The following is a 26,088-nucleotide window of genomic DNA, read 5'->3' as shown; positions in this document are numbered from 1 at the left end:
CCAAAAACCTCCATACCACTCAACAACTACAAACATAGACTCTGACAGATACCAACACATCTTGACCACCAAAGTCCATTTGATGTCACAAAGCTGTTCAGTACTTTAAAAATATCCTCTCCTGTTGTCCTGTTTCTCAGTGGTTTGCAGAAGAGGATGTCTTCCTTAATTGACCCTCCATAAACATAATGGACATATACCAGAAGCTGTACCAGGCCCGCCACGTCTATTAAGCTTTAACTTCCTGACGGATGTCTTGAGATGTTGCTTCAATATATCCACATAATTTCCCTCCCTCATGATGCCATCTACTTTGTGAAGTGCACCAGTCTACCCTGCACCAAGGCACCACCAAAACATGATACTGCCATCCCTGTGCTTCACGGTTGAGATGGTGTTCTTCGACTTGCAAGCCTCCCCCTTTTTCCTCCAAACATAACGATGGTCATTAGGGCCTAACAGTTCTATTTTTGTTTCATCAGACCAGAGGACATTTCTCCAAAAAGTACAATCTTTGTCCCCATGTGCAGTTGCAAACTGTAGTCTGGCTTTTCTATGGTGGTTTTGGAGCAGTGGCTTCTTCCTTGCTGAGCGGCCTTTCAGGTTATGTCGATATAGGACTCGTTTTACTGTGGATATAGATACTTTTGTACCTGTTTCCTCCAGCATCTTCACAATGTCCTTTGCTGTTGTTCTGGGATTGATTTGCACTTTTCGCACCAAAGTACGTTCATCTCTAGGAGACAGACCGCGACTCCTTCCTGAGCGGTATGATGGTTGCGTGGTCCCATGGGGTTTATACTTGCGTACTATTGTTTGTACAGATGAACATGGTACCTTCAGGCGTTTGGAAATTGCTCCCAAGGATGAACCAGACTTGTGGAGGTCTAAAATTGTTTTTCTGGGGTCCTGGCTGATTTCTTTTGATTTTCCCATGATGTCAAGCAAAGAGGCAGTGAGTTTTAAGGTAGGCCTTGAAATACATCCACATGTACACCTCCAATTGACTCAAATTATGTCAATTAGCCTATCAGAAGCTTCGAAAGCCATGACATAATTTTCTGGAATTTTCCAATCTGTTTAAAGGCACAGTCAACTTAGTGTATGTAAACTTCTGACCCACTGGAATTGTGATACAGTGAATTATAAGTGAAATAATCTTTCTGTAAACAATTGTTGGAAAAATTACTTGTGTCATGCACAAAGTAGATGTCCTAATCAACTTGCCAAAACTATAGTCTGTTAACAAGAAATTTGTGGAGTGGTTGAAAAACGAGTTTTAATGACTCCAACCTAAGTGTATGTAAACTTCCGACTTCAACTGTATATATATATATTTACATACAGTTGAAGTTGGAAGTTTACATACACTTAGATTGGAGTCATTAAAACTTGTTTATATTATCATCTCTGTCTTATGAAACCACTCGTATTTGCGGTGCGCTTTTGAGAACAGTGTTTTCCCACTAATTGCATTTTGGAACATTTGCGCTTATGGTCTACTGGCGTATGCGCATTGCTGCGTTTTATAATGTGAAGATATAGCCTAATAGTTGATCAACATTTTAAGCTAAACGTTCTGATCTGTTGCATCAGCCTCATTGCTTTTCAAAACATTTTGTTTTAATGTACAGTGATTGTATTAGTTTGGGATCTATCGTCCCACAACATTCTCAGTCTGTTTGGAATATTTATTTCTCACACAGAATGACAAGCTGACCAATTAGAATAGGTCAACTTTTGTACTATGGGGATAGTAGATTGACATAGTTCTTTTAATATCTTCAATATGCGTCTTGAATTTCGATAAGGACACGTGCCAATGCATCCCCAGTGTGTCTGTCTTCACTTGTAGCCTAATTCAGAGCTGCAATGCCTGTGAAAAGGACCCGATCACATGACGGTAGGGGTGAAACGGTTCGGTACAGGGTCCACGGTGCACATTTCGATACGCACTGCGAACCGAACATACATTAATCATATATTATAGCTAGGAAAATATATTTCATTGTAAAAAAATATTACTGCATAAACCAATGGCGTATAAATTAAAGTGGGAAAAATTTCCACACAGTAATAAAGTAAAAGAAAAAAAAAAGTTGTCTTGTAGCTGTATGCAGCTCCGCTCGTTAGTTATTTCACTCCAGCGAGAACAGAGCTGAGAGAGCATCGTAGCAGCAATTAGCATGTGAAGGAATTAGCAGTTAGCTAAATGCAGAGGAGCAACAAAGCAAGCATTGGCGAGCCAGAACTAGAAGACGCCCCAGTATCATTCAGGTCTGCCGTCTGGGAACACTTCGGTTTCCCCGTAAACTATAACGGGGATGGCCAACGAGTGGTGGATAAAACTCCTACAACATGTAGGCTCTGTTCATTGCCGATAGCCTATACGAGTAAGATGACTACTCATTTGCGCCAACATCACCCCAAAGTGCCAATCGGTGGGACTTGGCGAAAAAATTAAACGGCAACCACTTCTCTGTGGTAGAGAATGAGGGGTTCAGAAACATGTTTAAAGTGGTCGAGCCGCGCTTCACTCTTCCTTCCCGTACGCGTGTTGCCCAGACATTAATACCTTCCTTATACAAAAAAACTAAAGAACACCTTGAGAGTGAGTTGTCAGAAACGTGGTCTGTTGCTCTAACACCACACAGCTGGACGTCTAGAGCTACAGAGAGTTACCTTACTGTGACGGCTTATTTCATTACGGCAGAGTGGGAGATAAAAAGCCATGTCCTTCAAACACGTCCCCTTGAGAGTAGTCACACCAGTGTAAACTTGGGGGGAGAGCTAAGGGAAGTAGTTGCAGTGTGGAAGTTGGAGAGGGTTAATGTAACGATTCCTGTGACCACTGACAACGCTAGAAATATTGTAAATGCAGTTGCACTAGCCGGATTGGGGCCACAGATAGGATGCTTTGCTCGCGTCAATAATCTAGCATCTCAAAAAGCAATGTCAGTGATTCCAATCTCTCTCCTCCAAGCAAAGATCAGGAAGGTGGTATCCTTCTTTCATAAAAGCACAACTGCTGCACATGTTTTCAAGACAAAACAGGAGATGCCGGAGCTGCCAAACCACAAACTAATCCAAGATGTCCCTACTAGATGGAATTCAAGACATGAAACGGTTGAGAGATACCTCGAGCAGAAAGTTGCGGTGTATTCTACACTGACTGATCAAGCTGTGAGGAAGAATGTCAAAGATATTGTGATATATTGTTAAATTCAGCTCAAGGGCACCACGGCCGAAAGGCGCAGATTTTTTTTTGTGGGCATTACGGCAACACAAGTGGCCATGGCCGTCGATGCCGCCGGGAAATTCGAGGCCTGGTGAGCGGTCCACTACATTCTGAAGTGCCTGCTACTGCCTATTGTATTGTTTATTTTTTGTCCGTTTATTTTTGGCACTAAATCATTTTGTTTTAAATACTGAATATATATTTTTTAAAGGTTTGGGGCTGGACCAAAAACATCCGGGACTGAAGCCCCGGAAGCCCAGACCTAATGACATCGCTGGATTTTGATAATTTTGGCAAATTACTGGTAGCTTTGCAACCCTATGTAAGGGGGAATCCCTGGGTCTTACGTGAGTGGCATGCAGGGAGGTACTCCACATACCCTGCCTTCCTGAAGTTCCTGCACCCTCATTTCCTTAGCGCCGAGGTCAGTCAGACCAAGAACTGCAATACTGAACTCCTGGTAACAACAGAAAACATAACAAACAAGTGTGTTATTTCGCTTGTACTTACCAAGTGTATACACTATCATGTAGTTTCAGTACGTGTGCCCATGCCTAATAAGTCTGGATGGTATTGTTTAGGATTTCATATATTCCGATTTGCCTCAACCAGATTTCAGTTAAGAAGGGAGGGTTCCTACATGAGGGCCCCCTCCCTACCTCCCCACACTAGCCTGCTCGAGATGTCCCGATTAGTCCTTACCAGGCGTCCGACCAGGAGGGGCTGAAGAGGCCCTACTGCAGGGCTCCTCCCACTATCCTGCCAAAGACAGTTTGACCCAACCCCGCCAGGTGTGATATAAGGAGGGGTTGGGGAGACTCCCCCTTACCTCCCCATACCCTCCTGTCAGAAATTATTCAACATTCCCCTAATTGGTAATTATAATGATAAAGGTTAAGCTCTTTGATTAGCTATTTTGAAATGATTTTTTTTCTTAGCCATGAAGCTCTAACTGCCCTCATAATAATGTGTGCTATTTAGCAGACACTTTTGTCCAAAGTACAGTGCTGCGAGGCTATACATGTTATGGTCCCAGTGGGAATTGAACCAACAACCCTGGTGTTGCTAGTGCCACACTATTACCAACTGAGCCACACAGACCCACAGTCGGTAACAGTACTGGCCCCTGTTAGCTCCATGTGATTGTGTGGAGTGTTTGCACTGGGTTGTGCCCTCTCACTGTGCTGGGCTAGTCCCTGAATGGCATCAAATACCTCAGCCTCTTTCAGAATCCGAGTGCTGAGACTTGACCTAGTTTGGCTGAAAGATGTTGGCGTGCCTAACCCCCTCTCACTATTGCATAAGTCTAAAATACTCATAATGCCATTTGACTAGATTTTTAAAATCAGTCAAACACATTGGTTGAAACAATATGTTTGAGTTAGTTGAAGTCATATACTTTACTGAGGATAGGCCTTGAATGTCAATTGAAATGCTATTTTCTTGGGTGTTACTTAGGCGATGTGTAAAGCCATAACAAAATGTACAGACAAGTATCAATATGAAAGGAGTTTGGGATGGTTAGTAGAGTTGAGTGTAGCCTATGATCTTCAATGTGTCGACCTGAAGCTACTCTACCATCATCGAGACAATGTGAACAGAGTGCCGTGCCAATAACAAACTGACCCTGGTCAAATTACCACCAGTCTGATGATGATTACAGGGCGCTGTTAGACATCGGTCTATCACTACAAGTTTGACTTTTCAGTCAGACTTCAAGAGGCACCGCAGTAGGATATGTGATGAATGTTGGCTCATTTTTTGTATTTTTTATTTAACCTTTATTAACTAGGCAAGTCAGTTAAGAACAAGTGATTATTTACAATGATGGCCTACCCCAGCCAAAACCTAACCCGGACAACACTGGGCCAATTGTGCACCGGCCTTATCAGACTCCTTATTTATTTATTTAAACTTTATTTAACTAGGCAAGTCAGTTAAGAACAAATTCTTATTTATAATGATGGCCTAGGAACAGTGGGTTAACTGCCTTGTTCAGGAGCAGAACGACAGATTTTTACCTTGTCAGCTCAGGGATTCAATCTAGCAACCTTTTAGTTACTGGCCCAACACTCTAACCACTAGGCTACCTGCCGCCCCAATCACGGTCAGTTGTGATACAGCCTGGAATCGAACCAGGGTCTGTAGTGACACCTCTAGCACTAAGATGCTGTACCTTAGACCACTGCGCCACTCTGACGATAGAGTGAGAGAGGGGTGGGGTCTCCTGACCTGTGGGTGTTTGCTTAACCCTTTTCCTGGCCCTTTGTGGTGTGTGTGTGTGTGTGTGTGTGTGTGTGTGTGTGTGTGTGTGTGTGTGTGTGTGTGTGTGTGTGTGTGTGTGTGTGTGTGTGTGTGTGTGACTATGTTTGACAGTGTTATTTTACAGCTGACTCATCAGCCCCAGTGTATCCTCCACACACCTCCTGACTCATTAGGAAAGACACAAAAGGGTGAGGACAGACAGCTTCCCAGCAAGGCATGTTCTGGTTGGCCTTTGGCCTGGGTTCAAGGGACTGGGGTTCACATGACCTTACTGGTGGTCCACACTGACCGCACAGTTTGTTTGTTTGTTCCAATTGCCTGCTATATCTCTCCAATAAGTCTTCTTTCTTGATTTCCCTTTATCTTCTTCAGTTTCATCAGTTGTTGAGATGTTGTAGGATTCCTCCTGCAACATTCTTCATACTCAGGAATGCAAAGTACAGATTAACTTGGCATCATTGATCTCACTTGTTACTGTAATTGTGGAATCAGCTGTTTTGACACAATTAGTAGAAGTTAGTGGAGCAGCTAGCTTGCTAAACATGGCGGGGATACACCTGTGTGTGTGCTGCTGTGAATACAGTACTACGCTGTGTCTATTGTGTGTCTGTGTATATACATGTACAGTGCCATCAGAAAGTATTCTTACTACTTGATCTGTTCCATATTTTGTTGTTACAGCCTAAATTCAAAATGGATTCAAATCAATTTTCTTTCTCACACACAATACCCCATAATGACGAAGTGAAAACACATTTTTTGTTATTGTATGAAAATGTATTGAAAAGTAAATACATAAATATATATTTTTTTACAGAAGTATTCATACCCCTGAGTCAATATATGTTAGAATCACCTTTGGCAGTGACTATAGCTGAATCTTTCTTGGTAAGTCTCTCTAAGAGCTTTCCACACCTGGATTGTACAATATGTGCACATTATTCTTTTTACATTTTTTTAAATTATTCAAGCTTTAGACAGCCATTTTCAGTTCTTGCCATAGATTTTCAAGCTGATTTAAGTCAAAACTGTAACTAGGCCACTCAGGAACATTCAATGTCATCTTGGTTAGCAACTCCAGTGTATATTTGGCCTTGTGTTATAGTTCATTGTCTTGCTGAAAGGTGAATTTGTCTTCCAGTGTCTGTTGGAAAGCAGACTGAATCAGGTTTTCCTCAAGGATTTTGCCTGTGCTTAGCTCTATTCAGTTTTTTTTATCCCCCAAAAAACTCCCTAGTCCTTGCCAATGGCAAGCATACCCATACCCATAACATGATGCAGCCACCACCATGCTTGAACATATAAAGAGTGGTACTGTGTTGTGTTGGATTTTCCCCAAACATAACACTTTGAATTCCGAACTTAAAGTTAATTTCTTTCCCACATTTTTTGCAGTTTTACTTTAGTGCCTTATTGCAAACAAGATGTATGTTTTGGAATATTTTTTGTTCTGTACAGGCTTCCTTCTTTTTTTTCTTTTTTTAAACATTTATTTAAATAGGCAGGTCAGTTAAGAACAAATTCTTATTTACAATGACGGCCTACACCGGCCAAACACGGACGACGCTGGGCCAATTGTGCGCCGCCCTATGAGACTCCCAATCACAGCCGGTTGTGATGCAGCCTGGAATCGAACCAGGGTGTCTGTAGTGACGCTTCAAGCACTGAGATGCAGTGCCTTAAACCTCTGAGTAACTACAATGTTGTTGAAATCCCTTAGCGGTTTCCTTCCTCTCTAGTCACTGAGTTAGGAAGGACGCCTGTATCTTTTGTAGTGACTGGGTGTATTAATACACCATAATAACTTTACCATGCTCAAAGGGATATTCTATGTCTTTGCGAGGCATTGGAAAACCTCCCTGGTCTTTGTGGTTGAACCTATGTTTGAAATTCATTGCTCGACAGAAGGACCTTACAGGTAATTGTATGTGTGAGGTACAGAGATGAGGTAGACAATAAAAAAACAACTATTATTGTACACAGCGTGAGTCCATGCAACTTATTATGTGACTTGTTAAGCAACATTTTACTCCTGAACTTCTTTAGGATTGTCATAACAAAGGAGTTCAATACTAATTGACTCAAGACATTTCAGCCTTTTATTTATTTATTTATTTGTAAAAATGTCTTAAAACATAATTCCACTTTGACATTATGGGGCATTGTGTGTGTAGGCCAGTGACAGAAAATATGAATTAAATCCATTTTATATTGAAACTGTAACGCAACAAAATGTGGAAAAAGACAAGGGTTGTGAATATTTCCTAAAGTCACTCTCTGTGTGTGTGTGTGTGTGTGTGTGTGTGTGTGTGTGTTTGTTTGTGTGCATGTTCAGGGATTCAGTGAATCAGATTCTGGTGAGAGTTTTGAAGGAGGAGAGACAACAAAGACAGGAAGGAAAAGCCGCAAGAGTTTTTTTGTTGTTGAGGAAATTGTAAATTGTAGCTGTTTTTATGGAATCTGATATCAGATGAAAGGGCAGTATTCTGTACATGGGAGCTACTGTAAAGCCATGCCCCCTTGTGTATGAAGTGGCTGTTTGCTTTTTTTAATATGAGCCTGCCTCAGTCTGGGCAGAATGAAAGGAATTCTACAGGAAGACATGGATAGTCTGGAGCTTACTCCTTGAACTGGAGATTTACAGATGCTGTATCTTAATTTGATCATCCTGGTGTTGCAAGAAATGCAAACGTGTAGTGTATTCAAGGTTTAAAAAGGCTTCTAAAATATATAATTTCCAGTAAAAAATTTGACTTGATTTGCCCTAATGAAAAATGTATCAACCCCCCAAAACATTCTCCATTAATTATAATCCACATAGCTATTCTCATTTCCTGTGGCTGCAGGACTATTTTCCTTCTGTGTGAAACTGGCTCAAATTAAGATATGACATCTGTACATCTATAGTACTGTACCTGCACTGCTGTGGTGGGTCTAGTAGAAAACCAGGTTATTTTCCTGGTGATGTTTTAATTGTCAATCCAAGTCAGCTGTCAATAGAGTTGTTTGCAAAGCCAATAAATTGTGTCAGGGATGGGGAACGTTGATGGGGCTGGGGGCTATAGAAAAATCTGAACTCGGGGGCCGCAGTTGCTCGCGGGTCTGCGTACCCACACGTGGATTTTGCAATTTTATAAGTAATTTCCTGCACCTCTACACATTTTGTTGTAGGGTGGAGAGAAATGTTTGCTGTTTTTTATATGACATCTTAGTGAGACTGACTAACAAAATCAATTGGGGTAATTCGACTATGATTACAACGTTTTTAGACAGCTGGCCACTAGACTAATTTACCGATCTGAAAGATGTTAGTCACTCAGTTAGCCCATGTCAACTATCAGTGTCTGGTTGTGAATCAGTAGTTTTTCTCAATCATGTGTATTCTACTATTCTAACCTGCAACAGTAAGTTGAGACCCCGACTGAAGGCCTTCAAAAGGGGGTCATGCCAGTTACCCATCCCTGAATTATGTTATGAAATCCAGAGGGTTCAGAGGGCAAGGATTCCACAAAATAGGACAGAATTCCTGTGCAACAATGCAGATGTAGGATATCTGGCTAGTGCTGAGTGGTTTAACCTTTTATTTTTACATTATTTTATTTTTTTACAATTAATTGACCTGACAACGGTTTAATTACTTGAATTCCAATTTTGTTTAAATGTTTTTGTGAGCTGAGCGCACCGTTTCTCTAGAGAGAAATCAAATCATTCATGAGAGAAATCACGTCAAGAACGATGTGGGACGCTGGGCAAATATTCAACCGGGTTCAGCGCAGAAATGTGGTAATTCACTACAATGACCATAATCCATTGCACTTGTTCTTCCCTGCTTGATAGTTGTAGTACAGTATGCATCTACTTTGAAGAACTAGTCAAATAATTTTGTCAGACAGCTCTGCAGCATACTTAGGCAGCTACTAGCTAGCCAGCTAGTGACTAGCCTAGCTAAATAGGATGTCTCAAAGACAGTACAGTATGGGGCGCATAGAGATAACGTTTGGATGTCTGGCTGGCTGGCTGGCTGGCTGGCTGCTTGCTTCTGCTTGAGCAGAGATGAGATGATGAATTTAAGGTATGAAAAATTATAAATGAAGTAATATACATATTTATTTTTTCCTTATAATTTCCTCGTTTTCTGTTGATGTCTACGCAATGTGGACCTGACAAAGAGAATGACATGTTTTCAATGTTTTGGCAATTGATTGTTCACTATATTGGGCTTTGGAATTTCCAATAAAAAGTTCTTAAATCATTTTAATGTCATTATTTGATAATTAGATATATTTTTTAAACCTAACCTAAATCGAACCGACCTCAAAAATCCCTCCGCACTAGGCTATATCTGGCTGACTTGTCATCACTCAGTCTGTTGCTTGGACCATTTTTCTGCCATCTACTGTTGATTTGAGGACATCCATTTCCTACTATGGTTTCAAACATAGACCAATATGTTTTTTTGGGATCCAATTCCTATTGATTGATTATCAGTTATTATTAGCCGACACAGATATCTCGGTAAAAGGCCAATATCGGCCAATAATATAGGTGAACCGATATATCGCTCTGAATAAGATGGGGATTGGGGAAGAGTTGCATTGGAGAGCAGAGGGTTCAAATGAGCCAATTGGAAGTGAAGATTAGCCTACGACTAGTTGGTCAGGGTAGTACAGTATGAGGGGCCAAGTTTGTTGTTTGAGCCAGGACATCGGGTTTAACAGCTCATGAACAGGACCTTGATTTACTGTAATGTTCTATCCGAAGGCAACACCCTTTGCAGGGCAGTGGCCCTGATCGACATCTCATTACTCTTAAGTTATTTACCCAAGTGTTTGGCTTTCCCATTGATCACTGATGGTATGGTGGCAGTCAGAATGTAACAATAGCGCTTTGGTAGATGCTTGACTTACTGGGAATGGTTAATAATCAGTGAGCAGACAGACAGACAGACAGACAAGAGCCCATCGATTCCTCCGCTCAGCTGCCAATGACAGGAGGGGGGATGCGTCGCTGCCTGCTCTATCAGGGAAAATCAGAACGTCCTGTTCAGTTTTATCTGATCCATTCCTATGTCTAGTCTGAGAGTCCTGAAACCACAACAGTAACCCTGTGATTTACCACTGATGATCGCTATCATACTCTAGTCAGCTGGCTACTGAAGCCAGTCAGCTGGCTACTGTATACTAGCGGAGGTGGCTACAGTGTTTTGGCGTGTAGAACGATGGCTGGGTGGCTGCTGGTCCCATTGTCTGGTATTGTTTATGTCTTCTTGTTTTGGTGGGGCAGGGAATGGGATCTCCCATCCGACGGTTGTCCTTCCCAGTTTATCCCAGTTACTTCATCTGGGAATCCCATCAAACACTCTGGCCTTGATTCTGAGGACGATGTTGATGGGTGTGAGTGTGAGTGTGTGCGTGTGTGTAGTTGTGTGTGTACGTATGTGAGTGGGATATGGAAATACTGCCTTAGATATCAAAACACTGTCCCTGGATAACCTCTCAAGGATAGCTTCTTTTGAACGATCTCTTATGTAAGGGGATTTTAAAAGCATTTCAGTTGGCCTGAACAGAAAAGGTTGAGAACCCTTGAACTAGTTAGTAATAACAAACTTTTAAGTGAATATAGCCATTGTCAGCAATATCCTATTACTGTTGAACAAACAATGCTGAGTCATGCACTCATACATCTTTATTAGTTCAACTCAACATTTCCAAAATGTCCCCACATGGGATTCAGACCTGCGTTCCTGTGGTTTCACGTCAATTCCCAATTTCCCACAACCACTCTGCCACACCAGCGACACAAGCTTCCTGAAAGCAGGACATTCCTTTGACATGGTCATCACTGGTAGGAAATGCATCACAGGACTGTTTTCCACCTCTGTCGTCAAGCTATTCACAGTGATTGTGAGGCCCAGGGGAGCAGTAGACAGTACAGTAGATAAACATAAGGCATGTCCCTCCACGGCTGCAGGTTAGGGCTTTCCCTGGGTGAAGTGTCCCTCTGCTGGTGGTTAATATGTGATCAGGACAGAAGCAGAAACAGGGTGCAGCTGGGTTTTACTCATTAGTGCGCACCGTAGCAAAATTTTTTGCCACGGAAAAGGAAGAGATTTGTTTGGTATTTTGCAAAAACATGTTTTTTTTTATGGGAGATTACAATAAATGGAATTGGACGAAAACGACAAACATTCTCCGCGTTTAAAAAAATAAAATCGCCCACAAAACAAACAGTCACGTCCCTCACCGCCGTAACAATCACATCCCTCGCCTCCGTTAACCCCTCCACTCCAGCTGGTGTTACTAAGATTTGTAAAAAAAGATTTGTCTCCGTCTTTTAAGGTCAGTGTTTGCGTTCTGCTGCAGTCATACTTACCTTGTGCTGTGCTTACGTACGGTGTGCCATTTAGGCCATGATAACTGTAAATGGTTAACTGCGTGCACATAGCATCGTCAATCTCCAGCTGCTCAACACTGCACCTTTTTGAACTACACCACCGTGAAGCTACACGTGTAGTAACACACCTGCGCTGCAACTGCTACACGTTCTTTAGTGTTACAGCGACGTATCAATGCTGATGTTGCGCACTACACCTCTCTGCTTTGTACTTACTCAATATAAAGGCTGCACAAAGGTCAAGAAACAACGTCTAGCCCTACCCCTTGGACTTACATAGACTTGTATAGATCCTAAATAATTGGTTGGGCACAAGCAATATGGTCTAAAGTATCCGTTTAGTTTACTAGAGGGCAAGGTGGAGCTATTACCATATTTCTTACACCTGTCTAATTCTTTCACATCTACATGTGGTGTTTAGGTTAAGGGGCTAGTAGATTGTTTCTATGTAGGACACATTCTGTATTCTACTGCATTCCCAAACAGACTGTATCCCCCCGCTCCGTCAGTAGGGCTGGCAGAGGGCCATGCCACTGAACCACTCTGTCACTGTGCCAGAACACTTAACCACCTCGACCCTCCGCCTCCATGGAACTCTGTGGTGATAGTCTCCCCCCCACACACTGCTGCTTTCATCAAGGCGTCCTCTGTCTGTCCATCCGTCTGTATCTCCGTCTGCATGTCTGGCTATCTGTCCGTCTGGCTGTCAGTCAGGATATAGACTTCACTCTACCACAGGATCTCTCAGGAGGTGCAAACTGTTTTAACGCCGCTAGCTAAGCGCTGAACCGAGCAGTAGAGGATGGCAGCTGGGGATGTCGTCAAAGCATTGCACTTGTCTCCTTATAATGAATCATGAGCCTGCGTCTCACGTCTCAAGTGCACAGTGTCAGTGGTTGGCTGGTTTGCATTTGTCACTGAATCGAATGCAGAACTATTTTCTCATTCTGCATTCTTGTCCTGTTCTTTTGAAGTTTTTTTTATTCCCCGCTGGCCTTTGTTGCTGATGTGAATACCTCGCCTCTCTCAAAGCACTTGAGCGCTGCATTGACACACTCATACACACACACACACTCTCTCTCTCACACAAGCGGTGCTTACATGGGCCTTATGAGTGAGGGCGGCTCTAACCTGTGAAGGGGGAGGGGGACTCCTATTCTGTGGAACTACGAGGCGTGACGTGTTAGAAAGGGAGAGGACGATAGACAGAGAAAGACAGAAACCAGGCTGCACAAACTGAGATCAAGAGACAGGGAGAAAAGCAAAAGAAACGCTTCAGCAAGGAATCTCAAGAGACCTAGCTCCTGCAGTTCCAAAGGTCTCAGGAGCTGCTAAGGCATGTCTTCTCCCTACTCCTCGACCAAAGGTAAGACAGCGGATTGTGTTAGTGGGTACAAATGTGGAACGCTGAAAGTGAAGAAACCTTAGAATGGTGGAGGAAACAAACGCAGGTGCAGAGTATGCGTGACAGACCCTCTGGACTAGCCGGGGAGTATAGACACCATAGCAGACTAGAGCCAACACACGACCGGTGTCTGTCTGTCTGTATCCAGGGGCTGCATACTGTAGGCCAGGGGAGTTCAGATCCTTCTGCACCGTATTTACTTCACGGTTACAAAGGCATAAGGTGGGTGTGTGTGTGCGCGCACGTGTATGGGAATGAGATATGGGGAGATGCATGTGTGGTCTCTCTGCACATCTACAGGGATTAGTGCATAAAACTTGATGACATCAACAACCATAATGTATTGAGCCTGGTTCTTAAAGTTCAGCCTGGCTGACTGCCAATGGGCTGTTTTATGCTACAGTACAGCTAGTTTACTGTGTGCTCCTTCTGTCTGTGCTTGCAGGGTAGACAAGACCGCAAGCTTGAGTGCTGGTAATGGTTGTGTATACCTTTTACTAATTAGGGGTCTTGGTTTTGTTGTCCTTATACCTCTGGCTTGGTCCTGTATGTGTAACCTAGTCAAATGGTATGATGTGATGATTGATGTTCTATTTCTAGACTGCCCCAACAAGCAAAAAAAGGGTTATTTAAAATGTCATAAGAATCCCAAGCCTAATCGTTGATGTGAGTGACTCTGTTTGCTGTTTTGCAGGATTAAGCAACACTACCCACCTGCCCTCGATTTCCCCTCCACTACATACTAATCTGTCTACCTCAAACACATACACACAGTTGAAGTCGGAAGATAAAATACACCTTAGCCAAATGCATTTGAACTCAGTTTTTCACAATTCCTGACATTTAATCCTAGTAAATATTCCCTGTCTTAGGTCAGTTAGTCCTAACTGACTTGCCAAAACGATAGTTTGTTAACAAGAGATTTGTGGAATGGTTGAAAAACGAGTTTCAATGACTCCAACCTAAGTGTATGTAAACTTCCGACTTCAACTGTATATACACTACCGTTCAAAAGTTTGGGGTCACATAGAAATGTCCTTGTTTTTGAAGGAAAAGCACATTTTTTTTGGTCAATTTTTGTCAATTAAAATAACATTGTTAATGTTGTAAATGACTATTGTAGCTGGAAACGGCAGATTTTTTATGGAATATCTACGAAGGACCATTATCAGCAACCATCACTCCTGTGTTCCAATGGCACGTTGTGTTAGCAAATCCAAGTTTATCATTTTAGAAGGCTAATTGATCATTACAAAACCCTTTTGCAATTATGTTAGCACAGCTGAAAACTGTTGTTCTGATTAAAGAAGCAATAAAACTGGCCTTCTTTAGACTAGTTGAGTATCTGGAGCATGGGTTCGATTACAGGCTCAAAATGTCCCGAAACAAAGACTTTCTTCTGAAATTCATCAGTCTATTCTTGTTCTGAGATTAAGGCTATTCCATGTGAGAAATTGCCAAGAAACTGAAGATCTCGTACAACACTGTGTACTACTCCCTCCACAGAACAGCGCAAACTGTCTCTAACCAGAATAGAAAGAGGAGTGGGAGGCCCCGGTGCACAACTGAGAAAGAGGACAAGTACATTAGAGTGTCTAGTTTGAGAAACAGACGCCTCACATGTCCTCAAATGGCAGCTTCATTAAATAGTACCCGCAAAACACCAGACTCGACGTCAACAGTGAAGAGGCTACTCTGGGATGCTGGCCTTCTAGGCAGAGGTGTAAAGAAAAAGCCATCTCTCAGACTGGCCAATAAAAATAAAATATTAAGATGGGCAAAAGAACACAGACACTGGACAGAGGAACTCTGCCTAGAAGGCCAGCATCCCATATATATATATATATATATATATATATATATATATATATATATACACACACAGAATGCAACAAGGCCTATACAGACAGATGGATGCACTACACTGTGCACACATACACACCCGCTTGTCTGTCAAAGGTCCAATAAATGACAGACCTGTTAAATGACATGTTGTTTCAATCTGTTTTTGACGAATATAAAGTTTGTCTGAACATGGCCTACAGTAACACACAGACACATACTGCTTTCTCTATACTCTTCACCCTCTCACCCTCTGCCTTTCTCAATAACACCCCCATCATTAAAACTCTTTTGTCGATAGCCCTCTCTCTGCCTCCCTCTCAACTCATTGTATGAAAAGGCCCTGGGGGGGAACGCAATGAATTGATGAAAGACTTGAGATTCACTTCAAACTAATCCAGACCAGACCAGTCCTTTATGGGAACAGCTGGCATCAGTGCTGTACTGTAGAGGTTAAGTGAGCTATTTAGGCCACCGTTACTGGCTCCTCTTCTAAACACTAAGCAGTTACCTCTCCAGATCAGCCCGTCTGTCTGTCCTACTTAATCTGAGGCTGCAGCTGATTCCTAGTCTAGTGGCCACTGGCAAGGCTCCTTCTCATTAAGAGTATTTTAATGGAGAGTGTGTACATGTGCGTCTGCGTCTGTCTAAGGGTGAAAGGTCCTTCTGTGTCTCCTTCGAGACCTCCCATGGAATGGAATAAGGAGCGTGTCTGTCTGATTTTTGTTGTGGCTTTGAATGCCAGTTGAGTTTAGGAAAAGCCTAAAACTGCAGTCTGACTGAGATTGCAGTTTGGCTGGTCGAGGCAGAATGCATTCAGAGAGAGGGAGAAAGGGAGAGAGTTGAGGGCTCGGTGTGTGTGTGTGTGTGTGTGTGTGTGTGTGTGTGTGTGTGTGTGTGTGTGTGTGTGTGTGTGTGTGTGTGTGTGTGTGTGTGTGTGTGTGTGCATTTGGGAATTATTGGATGACAATGGCCAAGGGTGTGTTTTTCTCCACCAAGTCCCTCCAGTGTTGCAGTCTTTCTTCCTACTGGTATTGATGGGCGTTACAGTAAACACCAGCTCTGAGGAACATACTGCCAATGGGAGCATATTATGGAGAGTTTCTGATTGTCGTGGGTTAGTGGGTGGGTGGGTGGGTGTGGGCATGTGCATGTGTATAATGGCACGTGAATGTATATGTGTGTGTTTCCCCAGAGAAGAACATTTCTCAATAAAGTAGGGTATATTTAAGTCAATAATACAAAGTTACAATGTTGTTTTTTTTGTTGACATGCTCCCTTGAGGCTTGACAGGCTTGAGTCTTTCTGGCCCTTGTGCAGCTGGTTTGCATCCTTCCAGGAGTGGTGACTATCCTGGAATGTTCCAGTGTAGGAGTAGTTAAGAGTTCAGAGAGTAGAAGTAGTTAAGAGTTCAGATTGTTCCCCTCCCAGATTCTGATTGTGCTCTTTGATTGTTGTCCATCTCCAAAGTGCACAGAACAGCCCGTCCGTCACCCGTAACATCCCCCCCCCCCACACACACCCACAATCATCACTCACTTGCCTGTTCCCAGATCTGTCTGTTCTGTCTTGTCAACTCCTATAAGAGCTGGCAAGACGGCACAAACAGATCTGGGACAAGGCCTACATCACTGTTAAACATCTTGAATCACGGAATCTTGGGTGTTAGTTCCTCTGAGGATACCACCCTCGTAATAGATAACTGATGAGTAGATGAGTCCGTAAATCAGCTGTTATTCAAAGATGCCGGCTCTTGTAAACCATTGCCTCTTTTAGACGAGGCCTATTTTAAGGCTACTCTATAGAGGTCCTCTGGTTCAGAGGTGGTGATTTAACGTAGTGATGGTTATGCACTGGGAAATGGCAGCAGGGCTTCGTGGTTGGTAAATACACAGGGCAGGTTGGAGTGACCTCAGTTTCAGGCCAGCTGTAGTGGATGTTATTTCATAGTAGCCTAGTTCGAGTTAAAGTTAATTTAAAAAAAAACGTCACTCTCGTTTTGGAACATTCCGAAATAAACACATTGCGTAATGACAAGCTACAAAGGCGTTACTTTTTTTGGTTTAAAGGCTAAAGTAGACAACAATAGGGTATATGGGCACTTGCTGCGTTTTAAAAGGTAGATGCCCAGGTAAATTATACAGTGTCATGTCAGTAAATGGCTAGGTGTCAGTATTTGACTTGATATTTGAAGTAGACCTAGTAACCTTTGTCTCTAGTAGGGAAGTAATATTGAACTTGTATTAGTAGATCATGTCTACATTGATATACAGTTAGTAGTAGATTATACCAGTATAATTATACTTCCATTTGGGGGGATGAAAAGTAAGCCTATTGACTTATGGCCAAAGCGTAATATGTCACATTTTGAACACATGGCTCTACTCTTTTATCCCAGTAGGTGGCAATGTTGGCAAGTCATCCAGGCCTTGTCATGGTGTGAGGTCTCAGTGCAAACTAGGTTGATGTGTCAGGAGGATTATATAGAGTGCACACTCCTACAGCGACCATAAATCTATCACTGAAGCATCTACTACTAACCTATAGCCTAGACTCCTCAGTATCACGAATCCCTTCTGAAAGCTCAAGACATGTTGCTTACTCTACTATTCAATTATTGTGTTTGTTTGCAAAAGTCAGATGTGAAAGATGCATTTTAACAGTTCAGTTGTAGTCTGATCCCATTGTTCTCTTTTAACGGAAGGAAGAACGGTTCAAGATTTACCCTGGAGGTTTACTCCTGCCAACTACGGAAAGTTCAACCGCCTCTCACACGGATGGGTTCTGAGACATAAGACTTTGAAAGAGTCACAGGTTGTTAAAATTGACATGTTTTGTCTTGGTATGCTTTACTAGTTGCGAACATATTGAAGATTTACATTGCCTATACCTAGTAAAAAAAAAATGTGTTCAAATAATATGCAATGAACTAATGAGTTCTTCTTCTGTTGTTTGAATCATCAGAAGGAAGGGTGGGACACCGGGGTCTGCTGCCATCTGTCTCAGTAGAAGTACAATACTCTAATAACATGAACATACCATAAGGGATAGAAGGAATCCACATAAAGGCGTAGGTAAATGTCGGAGAAAATGTCGGACAGATAATGTTATTGTAATGGTTGGAAATTATGTTAGCGGTGGTGCTGTTTTGCATTTGCATTTGCTGGGATTTGTATACGAGATGACAGGACAATGTGTACAGATGTAGGCGTGCAGCCTTTCAATTTCTTTGCCAAATCTATCACAATGATGCATTGAGTTTCAGGCCAGTGTAGTTGTGCAGGGAGCTGCCTTGTATCAAATAGTTAGGGGATAATCGAGTGTTTCAAGGTGAACAGCGATGGACAGTGCGGTAATAACAGTTGTCTCCAAGGTGGCGCATTTGGGAAATGGAATCACTGGCATGTAGATATGAAATTCCTTACATGCGCATGCAGGAACATGCACACAACATGTGTTAATCATACTGAAACATCCCTGTAGCAGTGTTGTTCTTTTATGCTGTCTTGAAAGAGAGGCCCCTCTAGTGAAGTTGAAAGGCTGGGTTGTGACTTGCCCTGTTCCCAGACCACTTATACTAGCATCTTACAACTCTCTGGAATGGTTCACGCCCCTTCTGACCTGTGCAGGTGCTGTAACACCTACTGTAGATGAGAAACACCTGAGTGAGAGGACTTGCTCAAAACGGGAGACTGGGAGAGGTCACCACCATGATGCAGTATTGGTAGAGCTGCATGGTTCTTTTTCTTTTTAGGATGGGTGGTGTAGATAAAGCAACACATCTGCTCTAACTTTGGACTTTCCATCCAGTTTCGTGAACTCAGTATGTGAAGAATGTGTGTGTGTGTGTTTAGCAATTTACTTTCAAGTATCTAGAGTCAACAGACTCATGACTGTACATGCGTTTACATGTCTTTTGCAGACCCTCAGAAAGCAGCAGGCGGTCTACAAAAACATGTAGAATGGAAGTATAGTTAGAGATAGCATGCTGATAAAGTAACAGTTGAGGTGCATGGTTGAGCAGGCCATGGACTACAACCCTCTTGCTAGCCAGGCTAGAGTACACTCTTAGAAAAAATGGTTCCAAAAGGGTTCTTCGGCTGTCGCCGTAAGGAGAACCGTTTTTGGTTCCAGGTAAAACCCTTTTGGGTTTTATGTAGAACCCTCTGTGGTAAGGATTCTACATGGAACCCAAAAGGATTCTACCTGGAACCAAAATGGGTTCTTCAAAGGGTTCTGCTGTGGGAACAGTCGACAAACCCTTTTAGGTTCTAGACAGCACACAGAGTGTGTAGGTGTCATTTTAGCACCTGAGGGCATGCAATTCATCATGCAACAACCTGGGCACACCACGCATGTGTCCTCTTTCTGCGAGACAATCGAAGGTAGGTTATTCTGAAAGTAAATCCATCTGGTTGGCATTCAATTCTTCTCTAGGGAGGCTGGTATCACTTTCCATCCACCAGTGTTATTACAGTATGTCAGCTCATCTTTATTCTTGCGAGCCATTATCAAATCTTAAGCTAGCTATGAATCTCTCTGGGAGAGACTACCTCCACCTTCCACCACAGGATAACATTTGCCCATATTGTATAATTGTCTAAATCCTCCATGAGATCGAAGTATGTTCGTTGACTTTGATGTGTTGTCTCTGTTGGCCCTGATAGGTTACTGTACCACTACTCTCTGGGGAGCTCAGAGTTGTCAGGGGAGAAACATGATAGGCTGCTGGCCATAGATTTACTATACCGTGCTTTTCTCTCTCTCTCTCACACTCTTTTTCTCTCACTCTCACTCGCTCTCTGTCTCTCTCCCCCCCCCCCACAAATCCACACTCTGAAGGACAAAATGTGAACACACTGCAACTCACACTGTTGCCCGTAGCCTCTTCTGGGAGGGGGTCTGAGAGGCCCACATACTGTAGGCTTTTCTTATATGACCAGCGCTGAAATGAAGGAGTGAAGAGAAAGTATCATCTGCCTGTTGTTTGAACTGGCTCTTTCTCTGTTAGAAGGAGCGTGTTTGCTTTGCTAGGTACTCACAGTGCAAAACAGGATAGGGCGAGACCCAGTCCAGCTGTGCTGATAAGCGAAGGCAAAGTAAATGTCACCTCTTGCAGCGACGGTGACTGGTGACATGAGAAAATGCTAGATATTAAGAGCCCAGAAAATGTCAGGTACTGTATTAAAACGAATTGGTGCGCAGGTCGATCATTTTGTTCATGATATGTTGGGTTATAGAAATAGCCTAATGCAGGAGGACTCAAACCTTTTCTAACGCAGTGTATCCTAATGCTGTTGAGTTGACGTGGGCTAAAGGCTTAGCATCTCAACCACCACTGAACCACTCCCCTCTGCAATCATTCGCAACCGTAACCGCCATGTGATATTGTAATTGCTCTGCTGCGCTGTAACTTTGGGTGTGGTGAATTTGTTGTTCTAAGACGCCGCGTTAGAAAAGGAAAACAAACATGCGTTACCAGATGGTGCTCTTGGATTATTGAGTCGCGTTTATAAATATCCTCCTAATCTTTTACCTTGGTGTTGCACGGTTATCTTTGGGACAGATCCTTGATTTACAACAGCCAATGACACCAAATTGTAGTGATGTTGGCTTTTTTATGAGAGTAATATGAGTTCTAACAGCCAACTCTATCTATTTGGCATGTTGTCTTGAGTTGATGTTGTGTAATAACTCAGTTCAACTGTGTTATGGACAGAAGTTAGGACTGCGACATTTAGGACTCCAACATTTATAGACTGCTAGTGAAGGTCCCACCTGCTCTTCTCATAAGAGGAAACACGCTGAGAAGGAGCTGAACCATAGAAATAGAATTCCAGTAATTCTATTTCTAAGGGCTCAACTTACGGTATATTAAAGCATAGTTAGGTCATGGGAAAGGTCTCTGAAGTTTCTTCGTCTCTGCAAATACACTACATGACCAGAAGTATATGGACACCTGCTCGTCGAACATCTCTTTCCAAAATCATGGGCAATAATATGGAGTTGGTCCCCCCCCCCCCCTTAGCTTTTATAACAGCCTCCACTCTTTTCAGGGAAGGCTTTCCACTAGATGTTGGAACATTGCTGCGGGGACTTGCTTCCATTCAGCCACAAGCGTTAGTGAGGTCGGGCACTGATGTTGGGCAATTAGGCCTGGCTCGCAGTCGGCGTTCCAATTCATCTCAAAGGTGTTTGATGGGGTTGAGGTCAGGGCTCTGGGCAGGCCAGTCAAGTTCTTCCCCACTCTCGACAAAGCATTTCTGTATGGACCTCATTTTGCATGGTGGCATTGTCATGCTGAACCAGGAAAGGGCCTTCACCAAACTGTTGCCATAAAGTTGGTTAGCACAGAATTGTCTAAAATGTCATTGTATGCTGTAGCGTTAAGATTTCCCTTCACTGGAACTAAGGGGCCTCGCCCGAACCATGAAAAACAGCCCAGACCATTATTTATCCTCCACCAAACGTTACAGTTGGGACTATGTATTGGGGCAGGTAGCATTCTCATGGCATCCGCCAAACCCAGATTTGTCATTCAGACTGCCAGATGGTGAAGCGTGGTTCATCACTCCAGAGAATGCATTTCCACTGCTCCAGAGTCCAATGGCGGCGAGCTTTACACCACTCCAGCCGACGCTTGGCATTGCGCATGGTGATCTTAGGCTTGTGTGTGGCTGCTCGGCCATGGAAACCCATTTCATGAAGCTCCCGACAAACAGTTATTGTGCTGACGTTGCTTCCAGAGGCAGTTTGGAATTCGGTAGTGAATGTTGCAACCGAGGACAGACGATTTTTATGCTCTACGCGCTTCAGCACTTTGTGGCTGAGTGGTTGTTGCGCCTAAACATTTCCACTTCACAATAAGAGCACTTACAGTTGACCGGGGCACCTCTAGCAGGGCAGAAATTTGACAAACTGACTTGTTGGAAAGGTGGCGTCCTATGACGGTGCCACGTTGAAAGTCACTGAGCTCTTCGGTAAGGGCATTCTAATGCCAGTGTTTGTCTATGGAGATTGCATGGCGGTGGCTCGATTTTATACACTTGTCAGCAACAGGTGTGGCTGAAATAGCCGAATCCACTAATTTAAAGGGGTGTCCACATACTTACGTTTATATATAGTGTATATATTGCTTCACTTGAGTTTCTGGTGATTTTTCTTGGCATTGTTACTTCCTATAGTGTCCTTGCGTTCAGCCTAAATGTACACCTTTACCATTCATCTCTCCCTCCAGCACATCTGTATAGGTGGTTTGACTCACTTCATGGTTGACTTCATAGCTGTCAGTCATTGCCATTGGGCGTCGCCTGTCTCTCCTCACCTCCATAAAGATGGTATGAGAGGATTTCAGGAACTGCTTATTTTCCCTCGCTCAGAGCATACACTTAGAATACACGTTATTCAATGTTTAAGGAATGCCCCTCTTTGCTTTCCTCAAAAATAAAATAAAAATCTGAAAAATGTACAAGAATTGTACTGAAATATTGCAGTCGTAGAGCAAAAAGAATGTTCTCACGCTTCCAGTTAAGAGATGCACTACTTCCATTTGGATTATGGCTGATCTATCCCTCTACGGTTGCTATAGGGTTGCTATTGAACTAGGGTTGCTATAGGATTGCTATTGAACTAGGGTTGCTATAGGGTTGCTATTGAACTAGGGTTGCTATAGGGTTGCTATTGAACTAGGGTTGCTATAGGGTTGCTATTGAACTAGGGTTGCTATAGAGTTGCTATAGGGTTGCTATTGAACTAGGGTTGCTGTAGGGTTGCTATTGAACTAGGGTTGCTATAGAGTTGCTGTAGGGTTGCTATTGAACTAGGGTTGCTATAGGGTTACTATTGAACTAGGGTTGCTATAGGGTTGCTATTGAACTAGGGTTGCTATAGGGTTGCTATAGGGTTGCTATTGAGCTAGGGTTGCTAAAGGGTTGCTATTGAACTAGGGTTGCTATAGGGTTGCTATTGAGCTAGGGTTGCTATAGGGTTGCTATTGAACTAGGGTTGCTATAGAGTTGCTATAGGGTTGCTATTGAACTAGGGTTGCTATAGGGTTGCTATTGAACTAGGGTTGCTATAGAGTTGCTAAAGGGTTGCTATTGAACTAGGGTTGCTATAGTATTTTAACCAGAGGGTCTACTTGATGTATTTTATTTGCCCGCTTACCTCACTTTTCAAAATGTTTCAACTATTGAATATATCTTTATATATTCTCTATTAGGCTGCTATTCACACATCTGCTCAAACCTAACAACTTACATTGACTGCTGGGAGAGCTGTACTGTAGGTTATAGTAGGTCATTAAGATGGGTACTACACACATGATAGTTGGTTTAAGGATTCAGTTAAAGAGCTTCGGGATAGTTCCCTTTCTGGTTCTCCAGCTAAAGCCTGCAGAATGGACAGACCCTGCTATGTTGCTGTCTCTGACTACTGTGTCCCTGGAATCACAAAGAGCTCCCTTGTGGAGAGATCAGCTCATAGACAGTCCATTTGATGATAGCTAGAGAGGAATGACAATGTTGGAAAGTTACTGCTGATATTGATGTCCAGAGCTGTTAAGAGAAAGGACCCTTTCTTTTCTCAGCCACAAACAAGCTAAATAAATTACAGCAATCTGCTTCTACGAATGGCAGTTCTTCCAGGAATTTTTTTCCCCTCCTGTTCCGCTCAGCGGAAAGAATGCGACTGATTTATTCTCTCCAGATGGAGAGGTTTTTATGGGCAAAATGTGGATAATAAATCTCCTTATTGTGTGTTCATTTGTGCTGTGCCCGCTGTGCCTGTGTGCATACTTTTGTGTGTGTGTGTGTTTGTTGGTTTAAATGTTGACTATAAGTTGATTTTCAGGACGCCTGTCTAAAAATATAATACAACGAAGCCTCTTCAAGCTGCAATGCAAATTCTACTCAAGTCACTGCCAGTAAGGAAGGGTATCTTGTGTCAGTTTTGTTTCGGGGACGGTTGCTGGGGCAACAGCCACGTTCTTTCGACCTCAGCCACAGACAGTACTGTATTTGCCTAGTCTGTGTCCCATTTACAGGCGGCGTCTCTATGGCAACACGTGGATCAGCATGACCACTCCCGTGTGTGGTTTTGTAGTCGCTGAATGTCGCTGAGTCATAGCACAAACATTCCCAAGGTTTTTATTGTGCTTTTGCTCCCTCAACACCGACTCAACTGCTGCCCTTTTGTTTTACTGTGGGACACTTTTGAGTGTGAGACTTAGTCTTTGTCACCCAGATCCTTCCTCTACTGTAGCTTTCCCCTGCTGTGTAGTTGAACTTCATTAATCATATCGACACTGTGGAATGAATGCTTCCCTCTGGTCTGGCGCAGCCGCCGGGCTCTGGGTGGCGCAAACGGGCCGAGCCCGGTGTTGGCTGGCACTCCCGGCCCGACGGACATTTTCTCCCTGCTCCTCCATCTTAGTTCCATTTCAAACTCCGACAGGAAGTGCAGGAGATAATCAATAACACTTATCACTCCAGAAACGGCCTTGTGAATAGTGTAAGAAGAAGTTCATGATATGGTATTGGTTGTGGTGTGTCTTATGCAAACAATGTTGATGCAACTCTTAGTGAACAGTGTCCATGTTATCTTAAGCAATTCCACACTGCTCTTGTGATTAAAAATGGCAATAATGCTACAGGCGTTTCTACATGTTCAAATGAGACCCAGAGTTGGAAAACCTTTATAAAAGAGTCATCACCAGTGCAGTCTGGGAAAGCAAGTAGAGACAGGTCTGACGCCTGCACAATTATTTTAGTGTTGAAATTTGCACAATGGTGTTTAACTTATCTTTCCTATCTTGATCCTATCCTTCAAAGTGCGTTGTTAAATCCACTGAGAAGGCATCCAGCCAAGTGCACTGACTCATATCCATGTGTCCCAAATGTGTTGCGAATGTTATCTTCCAGCCCAGGTCCTCTTCAAAAATGTTAACAATTTGGGTAATCCTTCCTCAGCCACTCAAAACAAAGAAAGTATTGATTATTAATACAGGTTTTAACTGTTATGGAGGCTTGATTAAGGGAGGATATCTGGATCTCTTGTCACTTTCTCCCTAGGCCTCAACACTCCTTTCAGCCTCCAACTGTCTGCAGAAGAACAGAATGTTTCTTTTAACAACCTGGACAAGGCCTAAATGCTCTCCTCCATGAACTCAGGGATGAGTAGGATAGAATAGAAGAGAGGCGAAGATTGACTGTGGGGTGAACTTGGGTAACAATGCAATACTGCATTGCTGCTTTTACTGAGTAAGACTGGGTATAAGCGAAGCGGGCCAGAATCACTCCTTGCTTTTGTCCCTCCTCTAGTTTTCTCTTTGCCTCTCTATCGCTCCATGACAATGTCCGACCTTCGTCTTAATCAACAAGGCTGAAATTTGTGAGGCCTCCAGGGACAAGGCGCCCTGTGTGTGTGTGTGTGTGTGTGTGTGTGTGTGTGTGTGTGTGTGTGTGTGTGTGTGTGTGTGTGTGTGTGTGTGTGTGTGTGTGTGTGTGTGTGTGTGTGTGTGTGTGTGTCTGGTCTGACAGAGTGTTTCTGGAACAATGTGTGTGTGTGCTCTTAGATGTATGGGGTAATGAGAGAGAGAGAGAGGGGCGGGCAGGCAGGAGCCAGAGGAGGACACATTGGTTCTTGGCAAGGCCTCAGATTTATGGTGTAGGTCTACTCAGATGTTGCTTTGTCTTTATGGGCACATTGGGCATAAGATGAAAAGAAGCCCTTGTTCCATCCACCCCATCCTTCTCTTCCTTGTCACATCTTGCATGCAGTGTGGATCTACAAGACAAGACGGGCAATAGGATTCACATGGGGGAGAAGAGTGGTTCAATTCTGGCCTAAGGCAGTGGAGGTGGTGGAAGGTTTAGTATCGTCTATATGGTCTAGAGGGTTGGAATGGATGGACCCAGGAGAACCTGAGGTGACACTGAGAGTTCAA

The 26,088-nt window shown here is 43.1% G+C and overlaps 1 protein-coding gene across 10 annotated transcripts in view; it reads left to right on the top strand.

The window, feature by feature from the left end:
- plecb (plectin b) overlaps window positions 1-26,088 on the top strand; it is a 189,204-nt gene that overhangs the window by 48,594 nt on the left and 114,522 nt on the right. The window contains exon 1 of one of the 10 annotated variants that reach the window (XM_045704632.1): window positions 13,091-13,262. The exons of 8 other annotated variants lie outside the window; for them this stretch is intronic. In XM_045704632.1, the coding sequence (XP_045560588.1) occupies window positions 13,235-13,262 (28 nt within the window). In that variant the 5' untranslated portion in view covers window positions 13,091-13,234. Of the gene's footprint in view, window positions 1-13,090; window positions 13,263-26,088 lie in introns of those variants that run through there. One more of the 10 variants, XM_045704627.1, reaches the window with a different exon arrangement.

This window comes from Salmo salar, chromosome ssa02, assembly GCF_905237065.1.
Source record: "Salmo salar chromosome ssa02, Ssal_v3.1, whole genome shotgun sequence".
NCBI lineage: Eukaryota > Metazoa > Chordata > Actinopteri > Salmoniformes > Salmonidae > Salmo > Salmo salar.
This window is presented reverse-complemented; position numbering and strand designations above follow the sequence as displayed.